This window comes from Pholis gunnellus (genome assembly GCF_910591455.1).
Source record: "Pholis gunnellus genome assembly, chromosome: 7".
NCBI lineage: Eukaryota > Metazoa > Chordata > Actinopteri > Perciformes > Pholidae > Pholis > Pholis gunnellus.
The window spans coordinates 10,989,018-11,008,166 of record NC_136533.1 but is presented as its reverse complement, the minus strand read 5'-3'; the positions used below and the strand labels follow the sequence as shown (position 1 = coordinate 11,008,166).

General features: G+C 40.7%; 2 protein-coding genes across 3 annotated transcripts; one reads left to right on the top strand and one right to left on the bottom strand.

Moving 5' to 3' along the window:
* The first annotated feature begins 7,380 nt into the window (after positions 1–7,380).
* Positions 7,381–16,441, top strand: smad3b (SMAD family member 3b). The gene is made up of 9 exons (XM_079163326.1): positions 7,381–7,764; positions 10,770–10,963; positions 11,079–11,213; positions 11,486–11,554; positions 11,652–11,702; positions 12,469–12,681; positions 12,808–12,945; positions 13,093–13,237; positions 14,156–16,441. The coding sequence occupies exons 1-9, from the start codon at positions 7,562–7,564 to the stop codon at positions 14,277–14,279; spliced, it is 1,272 nt and encodes a 423-aa protein (XP_079019452.1). The 5' UTR covers positions 7,381–7,561; the 3' UTR covers positions 14,280–16,441.
* On the bottom strand, positions 16,203–19,013 carry aagab (alpha and gamma adaptin binding protein). 2 transcript variants are annotated; one of them, XM_079163328.1, is made up of 10 exons: positions 18,855–19,013; positions 18,354–18,544; positions 18,168–18,264; positions 17,972–18,061; positions 17,776–17,859; positions 17,592–17,671; positions 17,322–17,418; positions 17,088–17,192; positions 16,917–16,966; positions 16,203–16,743 (listed from the first exon to the last, which is right to left on the bottom strand). In XM_079163328.1, exons 1-10 carry the CDS (start codon positions 18,946–18,948, stop codon positions 16,666–16,668), a joined length of 966 nt encoding a protein of 321 aa, XP_079019454.1. In that variant the 5' UTR covers positions 18,949–19,013; the 3' UTR covers positions 16,203–16,665. The 2 variants fall into 2 exon arrangements, with proteins under 2 accessions (XP_079019454.1, XP_079019453.1); XM_079163327.1 differs by having other exon boundaries at positions 16,917–16,982; positions 17,089–17,192.
* Between the last annotated feature and the right edge of the window lie 136 nt (positions 19,014–19,149).

Below are 19,149 nucleotides of genomic sequence, written 5' to 3'. Positions count from 1 at the left end.
ATGTCATAAAGGCAGCACTAATGAGCCGGAGGTTTTAAGAGAGGGAGAGGAGGAGGAGGCGGGAGGAAATGGTTTACATATGGATTTGAAAGAGCACAGGCATCACAGCTATGTTGTGTATTTAATGAAGCAAAGTAATCCTGGCGCACATGTCTCTCTCCCTGCCGCTGCTGCTCTACCACTTTTCTTCGGCACTCACTTCTGTTTTTGAAACTTTATACACACATTCATTTGTTGCAAAAAAGTAGGTTAGATACACTTTGAAAGAATTGTATTAAGGCACACTGTGATTGTGCTTTTGACAGTTTGTTGGCATTAATAATGTTCCAACAATTAGACTGTATCTCACTTAGAACAAGTATCTCCCTTTCCTCAGCACTAAAACAAATATGTTGTGTGACTAAGCTGCTTCATAAGCTTAGCAAAGAATGGATTGACCAGAGGCAATGTGAAAATGCATAATAGATAAATAGGTGATTGCTGGGGATGACAACAAGACTGATTGTTTTCTTTTCCTGAGGCCACATTAAATCATCTTCTCAGCACCATTAAACTTCGATCCCATTACAAGGATAATAAGACTGTTGTTTTATTTAGTGATAGGTACTGTAGTACCGAGATGAAGACAAAACCCAAAGATATTGTAGATATTTCAAGCCCATTCAGAATAACCTTCAAAGTTGTAAGCTTTTGGCCAATCTCCTTAAATCAGATATATGACATTCATTACATTAAAAGACCATACTAGTGGATTTGATTTTAATAGGCCATTTACTGTAGGTCTCATGTACTAACATCACAGTTAAACATTTTGCAAATCTTTTCAAATCTTAGATTTTTGAATGTACTTTTTCACTGTTGCAAACAATAAGCAGCATACATCGATCACAATGAACATAGTGAACATTAAGTCTGCATTCAATTTTGTTAAATTACTGTTAAAACTGTACTACTTTTAACTCAATCTGCACTTAAGCTGCATTAACGTGTATGGATAATGTAACATTACGACAAAAATGAATGCAGGCTTGTTGTTCACTGTGAAACATTGCACAAATCCAAAACGTTTCACAGGTATGCCAACTGATTTTCATAGTTGAATGAAAAGCTAAAGCTGCCTGGAGTTCTAGAATAATAATATATAATACCTATATGTTGGTGGTACTGAGGTATCCTCAGGGTGTTGCTGAAGAGCATTTTGACAGTAATTAAGTTGGGCTATGATGGAGACGTCACAATGTCTTGTGGCTGGAAAACTGTATTCTAAAGACAAGTTTGTCTTTGTTCTGTTTTAGACTTTTTTTGTGGTTTATAAAGATTTCATTTTACTACCATGTATCAATCATTTTAAAAGATACAAATAAAACTGCCTCACACAAATTATTTTAATTCAATTGACATATTTCTTGTAACATTCACAGTGACTTGATAACCTCTTGTGAATGTCTTGAGCTTTATTTTACAGTCAGGCAGGGGAAAGATGTTCTCATAAAAGTATCTTCTCAGGCACTTGATCAAGATCAAGTGCCTTAAGTGTTGTTTTTGTGTAATTACGTTTTACTGGCACCCCCCTCTGTGTCACAGACATTCTTCATTTTGACCACTGAATTAAAACTGAAGAGGTGATCTGGTTGTGTGTGGGAGATTTTTTAAAGACACAATTTTATTAGACACATAATTAAGGCAGTTTGGTCTTAATCCCCCCTTCAGACGTCCCCTTTTATCCCGCACATCTGTGACTTCTAGTATGCATCCGTTTTTGAGTCTAAGAAACAGTCCAAATGCTCATTAAAAAAAAAAAAGAAGTAAAGAAGACAAACAACTATTGCCTCAGCTGCTGCCTTTTATCCAAATCTTAATGTCATGTCACTGACCTCACTACATCACACACATTAAGGCCCAGTTGTTCGGGCCTTCAGATACACTGCCATGTTCTAACAAACCCCATGTGGATTGGATGGTGTGTGGACACAATGGGGTTGGCTGCAGCAAAGGACACAGATGATGCAAACAAGGTTTACCTAAACACAACAGCTGAGGGACAGGACGGGTCTCTCCTGTCATCGTCCAATCCTGAGGAATGTGTTTATCTACTTCCTTAAAGCATGGCCTCCTGTTGCTAATGCAGGTCATTCTGCTCAGAAAGGACTGAAGGTTGGTCGCTTGTTGGAAGGTCACAATATCAGGGGTACGTGTTGGAAGTGTAAAATGCATCTCTGCAACACAAATGCAGTATCGTATTAAGATGCATGTCAGTATGTACAGCCCTTTCCTTATGAAACAAATACTTCTGTCTAAATATTCCATTATATCTCTTGGAAGATCAGAAAAACATAGAAGAGTACACAATAAAAAGCAATAAGTGTAATGCATTTTCATGCACTATTGACTATCCCAGAATCACTCATTTTAGTGAGGTTTAAAAAAAACGAACCTGCCTTTGTATATAATGGAAAACAAAGTATTGTTAATAAACTTTTACTAGTGAAAACCCATTTTCAGGATACAGTAAGAGAGATCAGAAAGTTTGCAATTGCTCGCATACTAATACTAATGAGAACACATTATAGGGAAACACCAAAAATAGTGATGAGTCCAATAAGAGCTCAACATTGCCTGCAGCTCTCTGAAATAAGCAAGTTTTAATGTTCAAGAGTAATGCTTAATTATCCATACATGGCCATTTACAAGCATATTGCCACAGGGCTCCGGTTTCACAACATTCCCCAATCTAATAGAAGATAGCATTATTGCGTGCAGTCAGAATTATTCACTGCATTACCCACGATTCATAGCATGTATTAACGCAAGCAATTTCATGCATATGGATACAGTGGGGCTTAGCAGGGGAGCTCCTGATTGCTCTGAAACTAATTTCACAATCATTAGTTTTGGTGTTGGTGTGAGTGACAGAGTGTATTTAGATCTCAGAAAATGACAAGTTCCACAAGCTTTGGTGACGAAGTTGTAAAAATGAAAGTCTGATCATTGTGAAGCTCTGTGTTTAAACTGCACAGTGACTGCACTGTTGTCAGTTAAAAGGAATCTGCTTTGATTTCCAAAACTTTCTTTTCCAAATACAAAAAAATTACAAACAAATGATAAATAGGTATCTAGTGTTTATCACTTATGATATCAATGTCCACCCATAAAATAGTCACAGAAAAGGAGATCCTTTGTAAATTAAGGGCCAAGTGCTTGAGGTTCAGGCCAAACAGAAAGCCATTTTAGCCTGGAGGTGAAATTAATGAATCATGGCTAAGTGCTGCATTCCATCCATATGTAAGATGAGGAGATATATTTGCAAAGCCTCTGAATCAACTTAATGCTGTTATGGGCCATTGTTCACAATAATCTTGTAAATTGTGTTTATGGAATAGCATATAAATCAATTGCGCTGATTCACAAATAAATTATAATCACAGTGAGTCCTAAAAAATGCAACACACACACACACACACACACACACACACACACACACACACACACACACACACACACACACACACACACACACACTCACGGAATGTCATCTTGCACATAATCCAAACTCAGAAAATATCTATTAATTCTATAATAAGTCTTTTTCACATTTTGACTTGTCGTGGTGATGAAAGCAGAGGTGTTACTGATACCGTTATCGATTACTCTGTTCTATTCAAGTGTCCCAATAAACTAGTTGAAAGTAACTGCGTACATCTGCCCAAGCACTGTTGTAAGTACAGTTTTGAGGTACTCGTACTGAGTATTTACATTTTCTGCTGTTTTTTCCCTCTACTTCATCACATCTCAGAAAGAAATAGTGTCGTTTTTTTACTCTATTTGGGTACTTTACTTTGCAGATTCATATAATAAATATGTTATTATAGATTGGGAGAAGAAATTAGCTCCACAAGCTGCAACAGTAACGTGATGCATCAATAACTATACAATTTAATAATATAATATACATTATTCTCAAAGTATCTATTCTGTTTAGTTCTGTCACTTTGAGTATATTTTTATGCTTTAGCGCTTTCACTACACTGTGGCATTGCTACTTTTACTCAAGCAAAAGATCTGACTACTTCTTCCACCACTGCAGGATAGATGGATGGATGGATGGATGGATGGATGGATAAATAGATAGATAGATAGATAGGTAGATAGGTAGGTAGGTAGGAAGGAAGGAAGGAAGGAAGGAAGGAAGGAAGGAAGGAAGGAAGGATATGCCATAAAAAGTCCTTAAGACCCAGTCTGGTGTTTTGGTGTACGACAGTTAAATGGTGTAGTAATAACATTTAGCCACTAGGTGGTGATATGTTATCTATCTTGCTGATACTTGTATTTCAGCCAGTGTAACATCTTGTGAATGTCATGGATTGATGTGATAAATCAACCTACATGCTACAAATGTACTTGCAACTTTGCAAAATATATCAGGAATATTCTAAAGAATAATTGGGAACAACACTGCATGGTCACAGGATCTAAATGTTAATGGTAATGCTCTGTTCCACTTTCTAATAAGGCATAAGGCAATAACAATGAGGCATGTTATTGGTTAATAAATAATGAACTAATGCTTTATAGATCCTTTAGAAGCCAATAATAAGGAAAACTTTTGGGATGCCAGGTTGTGACAAATGTATTTGGTTAGTGATGACCATTATCTTGTAATAATACATTTGGAAATGTTGGTAATCTAACAATAAAATGTAATAATACATTGGTTCTCACCAATTAAAAAGCTGCCATGTCGGCATGTGTAAATGTTACTGTTATGTTGTCAATAAATGGCCTTTATTCCAGATGCTCTGACAATATTTCCCAGACGTTATGTGGTCGTATGGTTCACTGGAGGGATTCTCCTGATAAAGCCATCAGCCACAACCAATATCTGCAGGTGAGAAGAGTAAAGGATCACACATGCCGGCACCTTTGAGACAAACGCAAGAGAAAAAGACAGGAGGACGTGAAAGTGTATCGCCTCCACGGGTCTGAAGCCAAAGGGAAGAGGTTTTGAGGGTGCTTTGGTTCAAGCCAGAAGGAGGGAGAAAGAAGCGAGGTCACTACTGCCCCAGATTTGGAGGTGCCACCGTCTGGGGAGAGATTGATGGCTGCGAGTAACAGATAACAGCTTGCAGTGTGAAGAACGATTAAAAAGGAGGCAGAGATTGCAGGGAGAACCTGACCCCACCCGTTCTGGGCTGTGCAGAACAGCCACGTCTGATTCTAACACACTGCAATTAGCTGCTGAGGCAATTACAGGTTTGTGGAGCTCCGATTTTCTTTTTTTAAATCATACAATTCTGTAAGCTGTCATTTATCCTATAAAAATGGTGTTTAGCAGAACTCTGATCACAACTGGATGAATACTTGCATTGCAATTCTTAGTCATTTTAAAGCTTTATATAAGAATTCAGTGGTCTTATAACACTTAAAATGGCACTACAATTTGCCCATATGGACACACAAAAGGCATATTTATTCTAATTGCTACTCCATCCTTGTCTAAGTATTGTTGTGACAGCAGCCCAGCTGATCAGGCCCCTGCACCACATCCTGCCTGTTTCCCACGTAGCCCCTGAGTGGTCAATCACAATGCCATTGTTATCCATCAGATTGTCTGCAGTCATTACTTATTCACAGCCGTCGTGCCTTTTGTCCAAAATTATTCTTCACTCTTTCCCTAAGACCTTCTCCTGCCTGCTGCGGCCCATCTGCCCCGGTGTCTGACACATACTACAAGCCCCCCATTTCTCTCTCTCTCTCTCAATCTCTCTCTCTCTCTCTCTCTCTCTCTCTCTCTCTCTCTCTCTCTCTCTCTCTCTCTCTCTCTCGCTCTCGCTCTCTCACACACACACACTTACACACATACACACACAAAGACATGCAGAAATTCTTCACGCCAGCTGTCCAGCTCGGGTCCCCCAGCAGTAAAAGGTGCGGGCCCTGAAGCAGATCCTCAGTACACAAGAAAGAAAGCTCTCCAGCCTTATTCCTAAACCAAATACTTTACCATTGACATTTCAGCTTCAATATTACTTAAACAGTATTTTCAAGATAAACACTAAACAAATCTCTTGGTAAAGAGTCATATGCAACAACTTCGACCCTCCACTGTCATTTGACTGACAAACACAGCATTTTATTGGTCCATATGTATCAATATGTGTCAGCATTATTAAGCCCGATTAATAAATTAAATGTATTATATCAGTAAAGTGCATTCAGTTGAATTTAATCATGCCTGACTGAAAATTCTGCTCCTTGGCTTCAGGCAACCTTATTTGTCAGTTATATTATCTTCTGACATTTTAGAGACAAAATGATTAATTGATTAATCAAGAAAACAATCAGCAGATTAATCCATTATAAAATAATCGTTAGCTGCTGCCCCACTCGTAAGCCCTTCACTGTTCATCAATGATTATTCCTATGAATAGGGCATACTTTTGGACACACATACCAACTGACTGTTCAACAAAGAGCCATGAAGTGTCCTTTAATATTAATTTCAGGGGCCACTGCCAAGATAGCTATACTATTTATTTAAGGAGGAAGTAGGAGGCCATGCCAAATACTTGGTTAAAAATAGGCAGCAGTCATTGATGGAGGTTATAAATAGAGAGAAGGAAAGGGGGCTGGTTCTGGGTGGGGATATTTATAGCACAGGCACACTGCTGTTTACTGGAGGCCGCAGCCATGGGGTGCACTTATCAATAACACCATTAAACCCCAAATAGGCTACAACTGAATGCAAAGTCACCTCCCTCGTCCATTTCTGGAAAGATGCATCAGTGGTGAAATCAAATCACTTTTATGAGGGGATGAAAGGGATTACTCCTAAGGGGTCTTCTATTCATGGACACAGTAAATGCAAGTGTTGGATCACTTTTCAGTGATGGCATATCTCTGATTACAAAAAAATGTCTCTCCATATATTGCCTCTTGAGTTTGACACAAGTTAGTTGATGCATAAAACAGGGTTTGAATCACTGATAACCCGCCAGCATGAATACACCTGTAAATGTAAACATAGGCCTACTGCATCTGAATTAATAATAAAAGCAAATTACCAAAACCCAGTGGTGTAAATGTAGTTTACTTTTATTACTGCATTATAGTTTAGTTGATTTACTGTTCAATTGTTTTACCTTGACTTTAAAACCCTTAAAGCCTTGGAAATTAGCTGTGTGTTACCCCCTATTTAACAATGTTTAAATTACTGGTGGTATTGCATTGTGTAGAAACATAGAGATATGTCTTCTTGACACACTCAGTTGATACAGGTGGAAGACAGACCAGCTGACCGAGGAGCAGGAGGAGGGGCAGAAAAACAGCCTGGCTGGCGGAGGAGCTGCTCCACTCCGGTCGGAGTTAACCTGCGACGCAAGCCGCTGCTGCTAAGTCCCCCAGGCAGCGACCAGCCACTCGTCTGTCTGGGAGTGTATCTAGCTAAGCTAACTAGCTAACTCAGTTGTTGTTATAGGAACGGCAGCACTGTAATGTTAGCAATTCTGGGAATTAAATCAGTGTACTGTAGCTAATTGTTAACCGCTAAGCTGAATTTAAAAAAATGTCTATATTGCCGTTCACTCCTCCAATCGTGAAGAGGCTCCTTGGCTGGAAGAAGGGAGAGCAGAACGGGCAAGAGGAGAAATGGTGCGAGAAGGCTGTCAAGAGTCTGGTGAAGAAGTTGAAAAAGACGGGACAGCTGGAGGAGTTGGAAAAAGCCATCACAACACAGAATATCAACACGAAATGCATAACCATACTCAGGTAACAACACAGCTAACTAGCTGCCTCGTAGTTAGCTAGTTAAACGGCAAGCTAACGATAGCTAACGTTAGCGAAGTAGCTTGCTAGTTAATTGAGCTAATATTAAAAGCGTTTTGTTAGTGAAGCAATTTTCTTTGTTGGCTTGTCAACATTGACAGGTTCATTACCAAATGCATTAATGGGGACATAAAAGGTGTGATGCAGGGGTTTAATTGCATTTATAGGTAGCTTTAGCTGCTACATTTAAGCTAACACAATCCTACACAGTAAGGCTAACATTAACAAGCAAACTTAACCTGCATTTCACCTTACATGTTTCATTATGTTGTGTAAATAGGTAACAGACAATTTGCATTTTATCAGTCTCAAATACCGAAAACGTTACATAGCAAACTATGTTGTGTCTTTGGTAGTTGAGTTCGTGTTATTAATGTAAGTTAACGACATTGTAAGTAGATTTGATGCGATTCTGCCCATCAACACATCGCGTTATATTGAAGTAGGTTGTGTCACATGATGTTAGTTTGCACAGCTAGCATGACTGTTAACCTATAACTGCAATGTAAGCAACATAATTGTGTAGTCAGTGTTTCTCGAATGCCTGGGCAACTTTTAAAAGACTGTCTAAGCACGTTTCTCCTGCTGACATGGTAGCCGCCTGCGGTACAGTCAGTGCTACATAAACAAGTGTGTCCACAGTTCACACGTGTGATGAGTAGCAGAAGGGGTGGTTTGGCGAAGCAGTTTTCTGACTCACAGAGGATGTTTAGACTAGAGTGTGTGTGTGTACTCTGGGAGAGCTGGAATAAGGGCTCGGTTTGGGATTCTCCATGTGGGATACCCATCCCTCGAGACCAGTAACGTTACTGCTGTATGAGGTCGAGTTTTTGGGGTGTGCTGCAGAACTGTGCACACATACTGTTGTATTCTCAGTGGTCTGAATAAGTCACAAATGTCGATCAAATGTTTTCACTTGGTTGGATGTTGAACCAAAATAATGTGCAATTCAGTCTTTTTTTGTGTGTGTGTGTGAATAAGGCAGGTACAGATCTTGGATCTACTGGTAATAGTGTAGAAGAAGCGAGAATACACCCTCAGTGACTTCTTTAATTGTTAAGCATCCTTTTAAAGTTTTAATTTTTCCCAAGGAATATTAAATCAGCAAATGAAACTGGGAGTCCTTCATCATGGTGTGTGTATAGAAGTCAGAGTGTGGATGTTAACCAACATTAAAAACCTTTTCTCAATTCTTAAGAATTCGCTCCGGGCTCTAGGGAGGGTGTGGGCCACTGTTAGGATTGTGGTTCAATCTCCGTGGGTTTAGAGACTGTAGGTTTACAGAATAACAGCTGTCAGTGTGTGTGTGGTATGCATAGTGAAAATGTTAGCCTACCAGATCCCCCCCTTACACAGTGTTTTATCAGTGCACTGGGCAATACACACTTGTTAATTCTGTAACGTCATGCAAAGTGCTGGCTGACGTTGGCTCTGAGACCAAACTCTTTAACCGTTGGTGGTTTCTCTCTCACTCAGGACCGTCGCATGATAAGAGGTACTGCGTTGGTGTTGAGATGCCGGTGAATCCCTGGCTAGCTGATGTACAGTTGTTGTTTCCTCTGGTGAATAAGAGTGTTGCCTCAGTCCAGCTGGGTGTTAGAATGGTCAGCGTGGCAAATTCGGGGGAGACAGGTCAGGACATAGTCCAGGCCAATCTCAGCACAAGCACGGGACGGCTGACTCAAAGAAAGAGACAAGAGGCAATGCTGGATGATGAGTCTCCACCCATCTCTTTTGTGTTGGTCACTGCTGTAGTCTGAAAGCGCGCTGGTCTGTGCTGTGTGTTTGGATGTTGTTTTCAACTATTCTAAGTATCACCCTGCTTCACTGGTACTGTGTCTTTTCTCGGTCCCATTTAACTTCTTTGCATTAAGGTAGCTATGCCTTCTTTTTAAATTATGATGAAAACTCTGTCAAAGCCTGTTTATATATGAAATGATCTAAAAGTGAATAGGTTATCTATTCTTTTTTTAAAGTTTAATCATGCCCAGTAAACAAAAAAATTTAATTTCGAATGTGATTGCCATGCACCGTATTCCCTCTGAGGCTAAAATAAGTCTAATTGTAATGTTGAGATTTCGAGATGTCATCCGCCTAGTACTGTATATTGTTATTAGAAATTATGATATTTAGGTTTGATACTGTAAGTTGCATTGTTGGTCACCTTGAAACTAGCACCAAGCTAGCTTTAACTTCTTTCTTGAAAGCCAAGTCCTCTGTGACGTACTTCACAGGAGGCCAAGCCGTGGTAGAGAATGAGAACCATATGTTTCTAATCTGACAGCTCAACAATGAGCTTAACTGTTGTGGAGTTCAAGGGGGAAAAATGCCATCACCACACTGGACTCCATGTGAGGGGAGCGATCCAGGATCTGTTACAGTCCCAATATATATGCATTATATAAGATCTTACACTTCACAGTAACGTACTCTTTTTGTGCAAAGGTCTCACCGCTCTCTTTTTATACAATCACAATTTTAACTTCATAGTTTGACTGTATCACATCATAATTAAATCTCCACTTTGCGGGTTCGATTCGACAACTTTTGCCTTTGACATCGCTGAGACCGAAGACGTTGTAGCTAGCATTTTGTTTCTTTTCCTAAATGAGTATTTGGCGTTTGGGGTCATGATGGTTTAGCCAGCTGATATTTCTCTAACCGGTGCTCCTGTGTGGGCTGAGCGATAGGTTGGCATAAAATACGTTCTTTCATGCTTACATTATTTTGAAACGGTAAATGAAAAAGCATTAAAAAGCGCATTTTTTTTTCTGGTCTGACGTTAGTCAAATGCTTTGGGTTTCTGCCCTTAGTAAATGTTGATCCACATGGAACAAGATAACCTGTTACAGGTTGTATCTTATGATTCAAAAACGTAATAGTCGAAGCATAGAGCAGGTCAACACAGTGATTGATGAAATTGAATCTTTATGTACCACTACCATCAGATCTTTAGATGGGCGTCTCCAGGTCTCTCACAGAAAAGGTCTTCCTCATGTCATCTACTGTCGCTTGTGGCGCTGGCCAGACCTGCAGTCCCACCATGAGCTGAGGGCTGTCGACCACTGTGAATATGCCTTCCACACCAAGAAGGATGAAGTCTGCGTCAACCCCTACCACTACCAGAGGGTGGAGACGCCAAGTGAGTGCCGTTAATTGCTACGTGATCCAAATGACTGTGTTTAGAATAATGCTTTTTCCGTACTTCATACAGGACTGAACTGGTCCTTCATGAAAGTATCTGTGTGTCTCTCCAGTCTTGCCTCCTGTCCTGGTCCCACGCCATACAGATATCCCTGCAGAGTTTCCACCACTGGATGACTACAGTCCATCCATCCCGGAGAACACCAACTTTCCCGCTGGCATTGAGCCCCAGAGTAACTATATTCCTGGTGAGAAACACTATTTCTGAATACAGAGGTAAAAAGTCTGTCAACTTTTATTCTCACGATTTGGTTATTGTCGGATCATTTCAAACAAAGGGGAACTTGACTGGATGAAAATGCTGGTTGAGTTGATATTTCTGCCTGTAAAGTTCAAGATTGGCCTTAAATTTACTCACAACAAATGGCTGTAAAGCATTCATTACTTTACAAAAACATGTCAAACCTTTTGAAAGGATGAGACTAAGAGTGTGTTCTTAATCTGTGTTTGTACGTTATAGAAACTCCACCACCGGGGTATCTGAGTGAGGATGGTGAGACAAATGATCACCAGCTCAGCATGGACACAGGTGAGTCACATAAAAGCAAACACAATTCAAGCCCATACTCTTCTAATGATGCCGTATCTGGATCATGAACCAAACTTCTATCACCGCTCTGTTTCAGGTTCACCCAGCCTGTCACCCAATCCTGTGTCACCCGCAAACAGTAGTCTTGGTAAGCAAAAGCAAATGGTATATAATGTGCACTTATCTGGTTGGTAGCAATGACGATATGTAAGGTATAATACTGCTTATAGCCTGGCCTTTACCCACCAAACTGGCATATGATATCAAATTTAAATATCTGTCATTAATTAATTATTTTACTAATTGTAAATATAGTGTCCGAACTTACTTCCTTGTTTACTCATTCACTCGCTCTCTGATAGGAGGATGGCTTTCCTCTGCAGCTGCACTGTATTAGACATGTTATCTGTATAATTTCTCTCCTCTGTCTTTGCTCATGGACATGAACAAGTCGGTAATCCAAAAATGACTGTCTTATTACATTTTCGTCAATTCAATTCAATTTGTATAGCTCAATATTACAAATCTGCCTCAGGGGTTTTTACAATCTGTACAACATACGACATGTGCGGAAAGGCCAGTATCAGACAGCTCAAGGTAATGCAATAATAATAATATCCGGTTGCCAGGTTATTCTATCTATGTGGAAAGCCACCAGGAGGTCATTGTTAAAAACATAAATATGTACGTCGTGTCTCAGCCATTCCTGGCTGGGGGTCGTGGGAAAGAGCTTTTGAAGAGAAATCAAAGGGGAACTTTTATCAGCGGAGTGCATCTTCACAATCAAATGGTTTGTTTGACAACAAAGCAGTACCTGTTCCCTTGATTTCTTTAATGGTTTCCTCATGGACCTCACTGAAACTTGTATCTCAGCTAATGTGTCTCCAGCTAACCCCCACCCTGTGCTCACACAGACCTACAACCTGTGACGTACTGCGAGTCTGCCTTCTGGTGCTCGATCTCCTACTATGAGCTGAACCAGCGTGTAGGAGAGACCTTCCATGCCTCCCAGCCCTCCCTCACTGTGGATGGATTTACAGACCCATCCAACTCTGAGCGCTTCTGTTTGGGCTTGCTGTCCAACGTCAACCGCAACTCCGCAGTAGAGCTCACACGCAGACACATAGGTACTCATTGTATTCCACAGGGACTTCATAAGCTCTGATCTAACTTGACCTTTTTATATTTGCACTCGCCAGAATCAGCAGGTAGCTGAGTGACAATCGTCTCCCTTTTTCCCCTCCCTTCTCCAGGACGGGGCGTGAGGTTGTACTACATTGGAGGAGAGGTGTTCGCAGAGTGTCTCAGTGACAGCGCCATCTTTGTCCAGAGTCCTAACTGCAACCAGCGCTACGGCTGGCATCCCGCCACTGTCTGCAAAATACCTCCAGGTGAGCATGAGAGGATGCACACAAAACACATGAAGCCTTCAGGGGTAAAATGACCAGCACACAACTGAGATCTAATGCTCCATCGATACTGAAATCTATTGAGTTCTCACTGCTCCTCCTCCTCGTCATCTTTTTTTTTTTTTGCAGGCTGCAACCTGAAGATCTTCAACAACCAGGAGTTTGCTGCTCTGCTGGCCCAGTCGGTCAACCAGGGCTTTGAGGCCGTCTACCAGCTCACCAGAATGTGCACCATTCGCATGAGTTTTGTCAAGGGTTGGGGAGCTGAGTACAGGTAAATGAATACATTTCAAACTAATTAAGACACTTAAATTATATCAATGCATTATATTTGTTTCTGACATGAACACAATTTGTATTTAAGTGACAAAGGGTATAAGGCGTTGGTCAACCAGTTAATGTTTAAATGTTTGTGCCAGCGTAAGTTACTAAGACAAATATATATCATGATGTGCTTGAGATGCCATGTCGGAGCCATTTTTCAGTGAGCTAGTTTCCAGTACAAGCAAAGGCAGCAACAGAAGACGTCATTCTGCAGACACATAAAAAAATAAAGCTGTTTACAGCCAAGACCAGACACGCTGTGTACTTTTCCCTTCTCACAGCGATACTTTACCTGCTGCGTTGTTGTTTTTCATCACTTGTGTACAAAGCCCATCAATGGTTAAGTGTTCAATTAGCTGCTCGTATTTCAGCTTTCCAAGGTGGTGCTGTTGCCATGGTCCCTGTCGGTTTAAAGTTATCAGTCAACATTTCATTTACTGTTGTGCTTCAGAAAATGTGAGAGGGCTTTTCTGTTTATGCTCAGGATAATGTACGTCAGCTTTAGGGGTGAAACAAATGAAGGGGTGTTGTGCAAAGACGGTAGCAGACTTGGAGAGGAGAAAGAGGGAGATTGGGGGAGGGTGCTGCTGTGAGTCGGCAAGAGAGGGTTGAGTAACAGAGGAAGAATGCAGCAGGCATGCATTCGTGAGGGGGACATGGAGTGGGAGGTGAATGCATTTCAGACACCCTTTTAGCAAAGGGGAATCCCACTGGTGTTATATTTCTGGCACCAAACATTTTTGATAGAAATTTGAATGACTTCAGAAATAGTCTGTCGAGTTTGCTTCAGTGTCGGTGCTAATTCAACTAAGACAAGCAGGCGGTATCTTTGCATTGATTATAATCAAGACTCCTCTGTACCCTGCAGACGTCAGACAGTGACCAGCACCCCCTGCTGGATAGAACTGCATCTCAACGGCCCTTTGCAGTGGCTGGACAAGGTTCTCACACAGATGGGCTCTCCCAGCATCCACTGCTCCAGTGTGTCCTAGGAGCAGCACACGCTTCCCCTCCACACAAACACAAACGCGTATCCACAAACCACATAGGAAACGTCGAGCATAATAAGGAAGGAGACACTATTCATCAAATCAAAAGATCACTCTCCTCCCTCGCTGTCTGTTAACATTTCACCTCACATGTATAGCACTTTCCTCAGTACCATTTAATGTCTCCATTCGATGGTTATTTTAGGACTTTTACATTTTGTGTTCAACGGTCAGCCACAGGGTATTTGCAATGGGACGAACCACATTTTCTTCATTATTCATTCAGACATCATGTCTATGCTCAAGTGTTGTCATTGATTGAAATGTTTGCTTCCCAAGTTGAAGTTACGGCACAGTTTCAGCTTGGTCACCTTTTTAACATGTTTCAAAACATTTGAGATTCTATGAATTAGCTCAAACGTGCTGTCATCACTGCTGTTTCAGTGTCCCAGTACCACTCTGTGTGATCACTGAATTAGGCTTATTTATCAATTGAACCATGAATTAACATGAAAAATGTCATTCTGAGTAGTGATTAAATAGAATATATTTAATTAATATCTTAAGTACAACGTACTTTTCCCATAAGTGTCAATTATCTGATTGATCATATAATTGGTATTTTATCTATTTTAAACAAAATATAGACATTAGCACCCTTGTATGAGAACTATTTTGCTCAGTGAAAGACATTTTCTAAGTTATTTTTGCATACTGTCCTGCATGGGAATATATTTTTTTTATTGCCTCGATATGATTGTACATAAATATTTATAGCTTGTGATTTCTCGTAGTCATGCAGTGCTTGAAACAGTGGACCCAACTGACCTCTGGCATGAGTAGATTCACAGAAAGACGTGGCCGGGCTTCAATGCAGGCTTTTCTAACGCGGGTCAACTTAAGTGTGACGCATAGAATTACTGCACCAGCTATTACTGTTACAGGGACAAAGAGTACGACGTACAGTGTGAGTGATCATAGTGAACTGGTTGAATTCAGGCACCCATGTGATTTCTGTGTGAAGGGTGCGCCAGTGGCTCAACCATCGATGGCTTAAAGGGTAAAAACATAAATGCAAGTCTTGTCACATATTACCAACTGGTAGCCCAATAGTACACTCTGCTCCTTGTGGGTAAATGATGCACTTCCAACTGACTGTGTTGATCAGTGTAATGCTTTAGTTCTAGTGGTAATTGCTTGTCTAGTAAATACTGTATAGTACATGTACATTGCTACAGTATAAGGCATGTGTAATATGCTCGCTGTCATTGCCGATGAAGCCGTGTTTATCCTGCACTTAAGACTAAGTCACCATGTAATCTATTTAAAACATTTACAAGGTGCTAAACTGAAATACTGTGTACTACAGTGCGTTAGGTATAGTTGCTAGTTCTGTATCAGTACTTGAGTTCCTTGATGTTCTTAGTTTTCTGTTCCAAGTCTTATGTACATGTTTTTTTTCCCCATGTAGCCTAATATTTGTTCTCAAATGACCATTGTTTTATCTGTGAAGATTTAAGGAATTTCAACTGAGTAAAATGATTTCAAGTCATTTCTTTTAAACCATGACTCAATACACAGCGACAGGAAAAATAGAAATGCCTTTACAGGAATGCAGTCAAATATTACTGTCCTGTAATTAATGCTACCGTTGTAAAGCTAACGTGGCCGTACTTTATGGTATTTTGTTTGATGGCATATTGTAAGCTGTTATGTTTTATTTCTGCTCCACAAATGTAAAGGAGACAAAATATTTCAAAAACATCAGAATGTCCAATACAGCACTGCGACTGATCATTTTATTCTGCATACAGGTGTGTATCTTTTTGTCTGCATACTTTTCTTAATAAGCACTAGATGACCTGTACGTACCCGTCTAGTGCAACAGTCTTGTGTTTACAACAAATGCACCACAAACACACAAAGGAGCATAAAAAAATGAAATCACAAGTCTTTATGTTGATTCAACAGAATGTGCATTAAACGTCTTACAACTCTTACAGGGATAAGGCACATTATGTCACTTTCAAATATATGTGACACTTGTACCTAAGGGACATCAAATTAAATTAAAGCCCACATAACTTTAGTTTTTCCACCTGCAACACCATGTGTTGCGGTTCACTCTGGGCTCATAGAGAGAGAGGGACCCCGGGGATCACTAATCTCCCCAATCAAAATGCTCAACGGCTTCTCACTAGACGCCAGTATTGCAATCATTTCATTTTAAAAATCAAAAGTTTCTAAATATGACTATGCCTACAGTACCATCTGTAAGCATCTCCACTTTCCAGGTGAACGAAGCATGTCCAAGGGCGCCGGATCTTGTGGGAGCCCCAGGAAAAGGAGGAGGGCCAGGAGAAAAGACTTGAGTCACAGGTATATGCTTTTAGCTTTCCTCTCCCGATGACAACCCGTCTATCTCATCATCGTCACCACCAATGGCCATCCAAAACGCTTTTGCTACCTGGAAAGTAGATTTAGTGTAAATCCTCGATACTAGACTTTAAACATGTTTCACCCACACAACTTATTGACTAACAAGGAGGCGAGGTTGTGAAGATAATGTTATTGGTTTGTGATGCACTGTTCATACAGGTCCTTGGTGTCTTGTAACCAGGGGTAAATACAGTCGCTTACCTTCTCTGCATGAACCTTTCTCTGCTCATGAGGTAATGAAGAAGCTTTGTCTGCAGGTTGAAAATCAAAAAAACCAAAAACATCATAAATGCCATCAGCTGTAAAAGTAAAAAATGGCTGAAACAGTTTTTGCCGACAAAGTTGTGCGTTCCCTTTTCATTCCTCAATTACCTTTCATCTCTTTTAATTTGGTAAAGAGACGTTCAAAGTTATCCACATCTGCATCTCCAGCCGTGAGGTTGGCGAGTTCCTGAATGTCCAAATCAGTCATTGCATCTGAGGGAATGAACACAAGTGAGCATTAAATGTCGCCTCCAATCATCAAGACATTCATGTTTTGGGTGAACATACTTAATCCGTTATGGTTAGCAAAAACAGATTTTGAATCAAGGGTTGTTCACTTACCAACAACTTGGTCTCCCTGTGTGTCTGTGTTTGCGCTACTCCCTGTATTGTTAGTCTCCTCACTCACACGTGAACCCTCTACTGGCACGCTGGAAGACTGCCACAGAAAAGGAGCTAGCGTTAGCATGCCTCGTCAAACAACTGGCACGTTTAAATGAAAACGGATTGATGATACACAAGAAAGAAGTAACAACACATCAAAAAAACACAACTATAAATTAAAGTACGATGTAAGTAAGTGAAAATGATCACAACAAAATTGCCACTGACCTGTGGATCTTGACAGCTGTGTGGGTTGTTGTGTCTGGCGGCAACCAAACTGCTCATCAGACCGAAGCCCTGATTGTGCCCTATCAGATAGAGATATACTCTGTCACATACCGTTCATGCACAGAGCTGAATGAAATAAGTCAGGGGAAAGTGCAGGAGGTAACTATCAGTGATGCCATCTCACCATCCTTCATCTCCACACTTGTCCACACGTTGGCATTGAGAGCCTGGACAATTCTCTTTACTCCTGTGGATTCTGGAAAGTCATCTGATAAGGCAACAAAGACAGTGTGAATGACTACAAAACAATGCATACTATAAAGAATGAAAATATAACTGTACGCCGTGTCATTTGAATGTCTGCCGTCTGTAAAACTCACCATCCTCATCTGGCAACTCCTGAGGATTGAGCTCCACCAGCTCGAAGGCATGAGCCAAACACCACTGTTGTGCTTCATGTCTGCTGACCCCTTGAAAACAAAATAGAATTTCAGACGCCATATTGTACTCTTCAATGTCGTATTCAAGTGCTTTGTGCAAGCTAACAGACACCATTAAGAGCAGGGGGGAACTAACCATTTTCACTGACTCTTTCACACACCAGAATGAGCACCTCTGGAGCAAGATCTTCCACCACTGATATCCAAGGAAGTATTTTTTCCAGACCATCCTTCTGCAAACACCATGCACATGCAATACACATTAATCACAGTGCATCACTGTTGAGATTCTCAAACCGCAGCATATTCTTAGGTCACGTACCACTGTGCTGTCAAAATAAGCGATGAAAGCCTGCATGGACTGGGCAATCTCTGATGACATGTGAAAAGTGCTCGGCACAACGCATAGCCTGACGTCCGCTGTATAATATTTGTTGTTGATGGTCCATGGATACCAGGCTACTGTTTCTTCTTGTTTGATCGGCTCAGGCAAAGTCTTCGAACTGAGGATCTCTAGAGGCAAGAATACGTTCGTTATAAACCACGCATACAAAGAGAGACATTACGTTACACTAAGTTAATCAACGCTAGCTGCTGAAATAAGAAGCACGTGACCTCCTTCAGCCTTACCTTTGTCGTTTTTATACCTGCCCCACAAAAAAAAATGCATCCTAGCTTGACAACCTCGGACAGCGTAGATGTCGACCTGTATTAACAATATGCATGCGCTACCAAATGTCACCTGTTGTGCTAAGAGTAAGTTAGCTTCGTTCAGCGTTAGCCTGTTTTCAAAATCATGGACGTTGTGTTCAGCTAAACTTACGTTTTATCAGCTCTTCTTCTTTAAAACCACCGTCACAGCTCGTGATGAGCACACATGGAGTAGGCAGCTCCGTGTCTTCTTCTGTATTTGACATTTTCTACAATAAATAGGACAAGCTTCTTCACCTGCTAGCTTGACGTGACGTTGATGACCTTTCAACTCTGAGTCGCTGCGACAGTCTCTTCCGGTGCAGCATTAGTTAGTATGAAGCTGAAGAAACAGGGCACAGAGCTTATTTAATAACTCCTTTCGATACATGTATGTGCATTTACACTAGGTAATATATTCTCGCAAT

Bases quoted from the DNA above. Each gene is read 5' to 3' on its own strand.
- smad3b (XM_079163326.1), top strand. From the start codon at position 7,562: ATGTCTATATTGCCGTTCACTCCTCCAATCGTGAAGAGGCTCCTTGGC. The intron at 10,964-11,078 runs GTGAGTGCCGTT...GTGTCTCTCCAG, and splicing joins CCAGAGGGTGGAGACGCCAA to TCTTGCCTCCTGTCCTGGTC. The intron at 11,214-11,485 runs GTGAGAAACACT...TGTACGTTATAG, and splicing joins CCAGAGTAACTATATTCCTG to AAACTCCACCACCGGGGTAT.
- aagab (XM_079163327.1), bottom strand. From the start codon at position 18,948: ATGTCAAATACAGAAGAAGACACGGAGCTGCCTACTCCATGTGTGCTC. The intron at 17,672-17,775 runs GTGAGATGGCAT...TCTATCTGATAG, and splicing joins AAGTGTGGAGATGAAGGATG to GGCACAATCAGGGCTTCGGT. The intron at 17,419-17,591 runs GTCAGTGGCAAT...TTTCTGTGGCAG, and splicing joins ACAGCTGTCAAGATCCACAG to TCTTCCAGCGTGCCAGTAGA.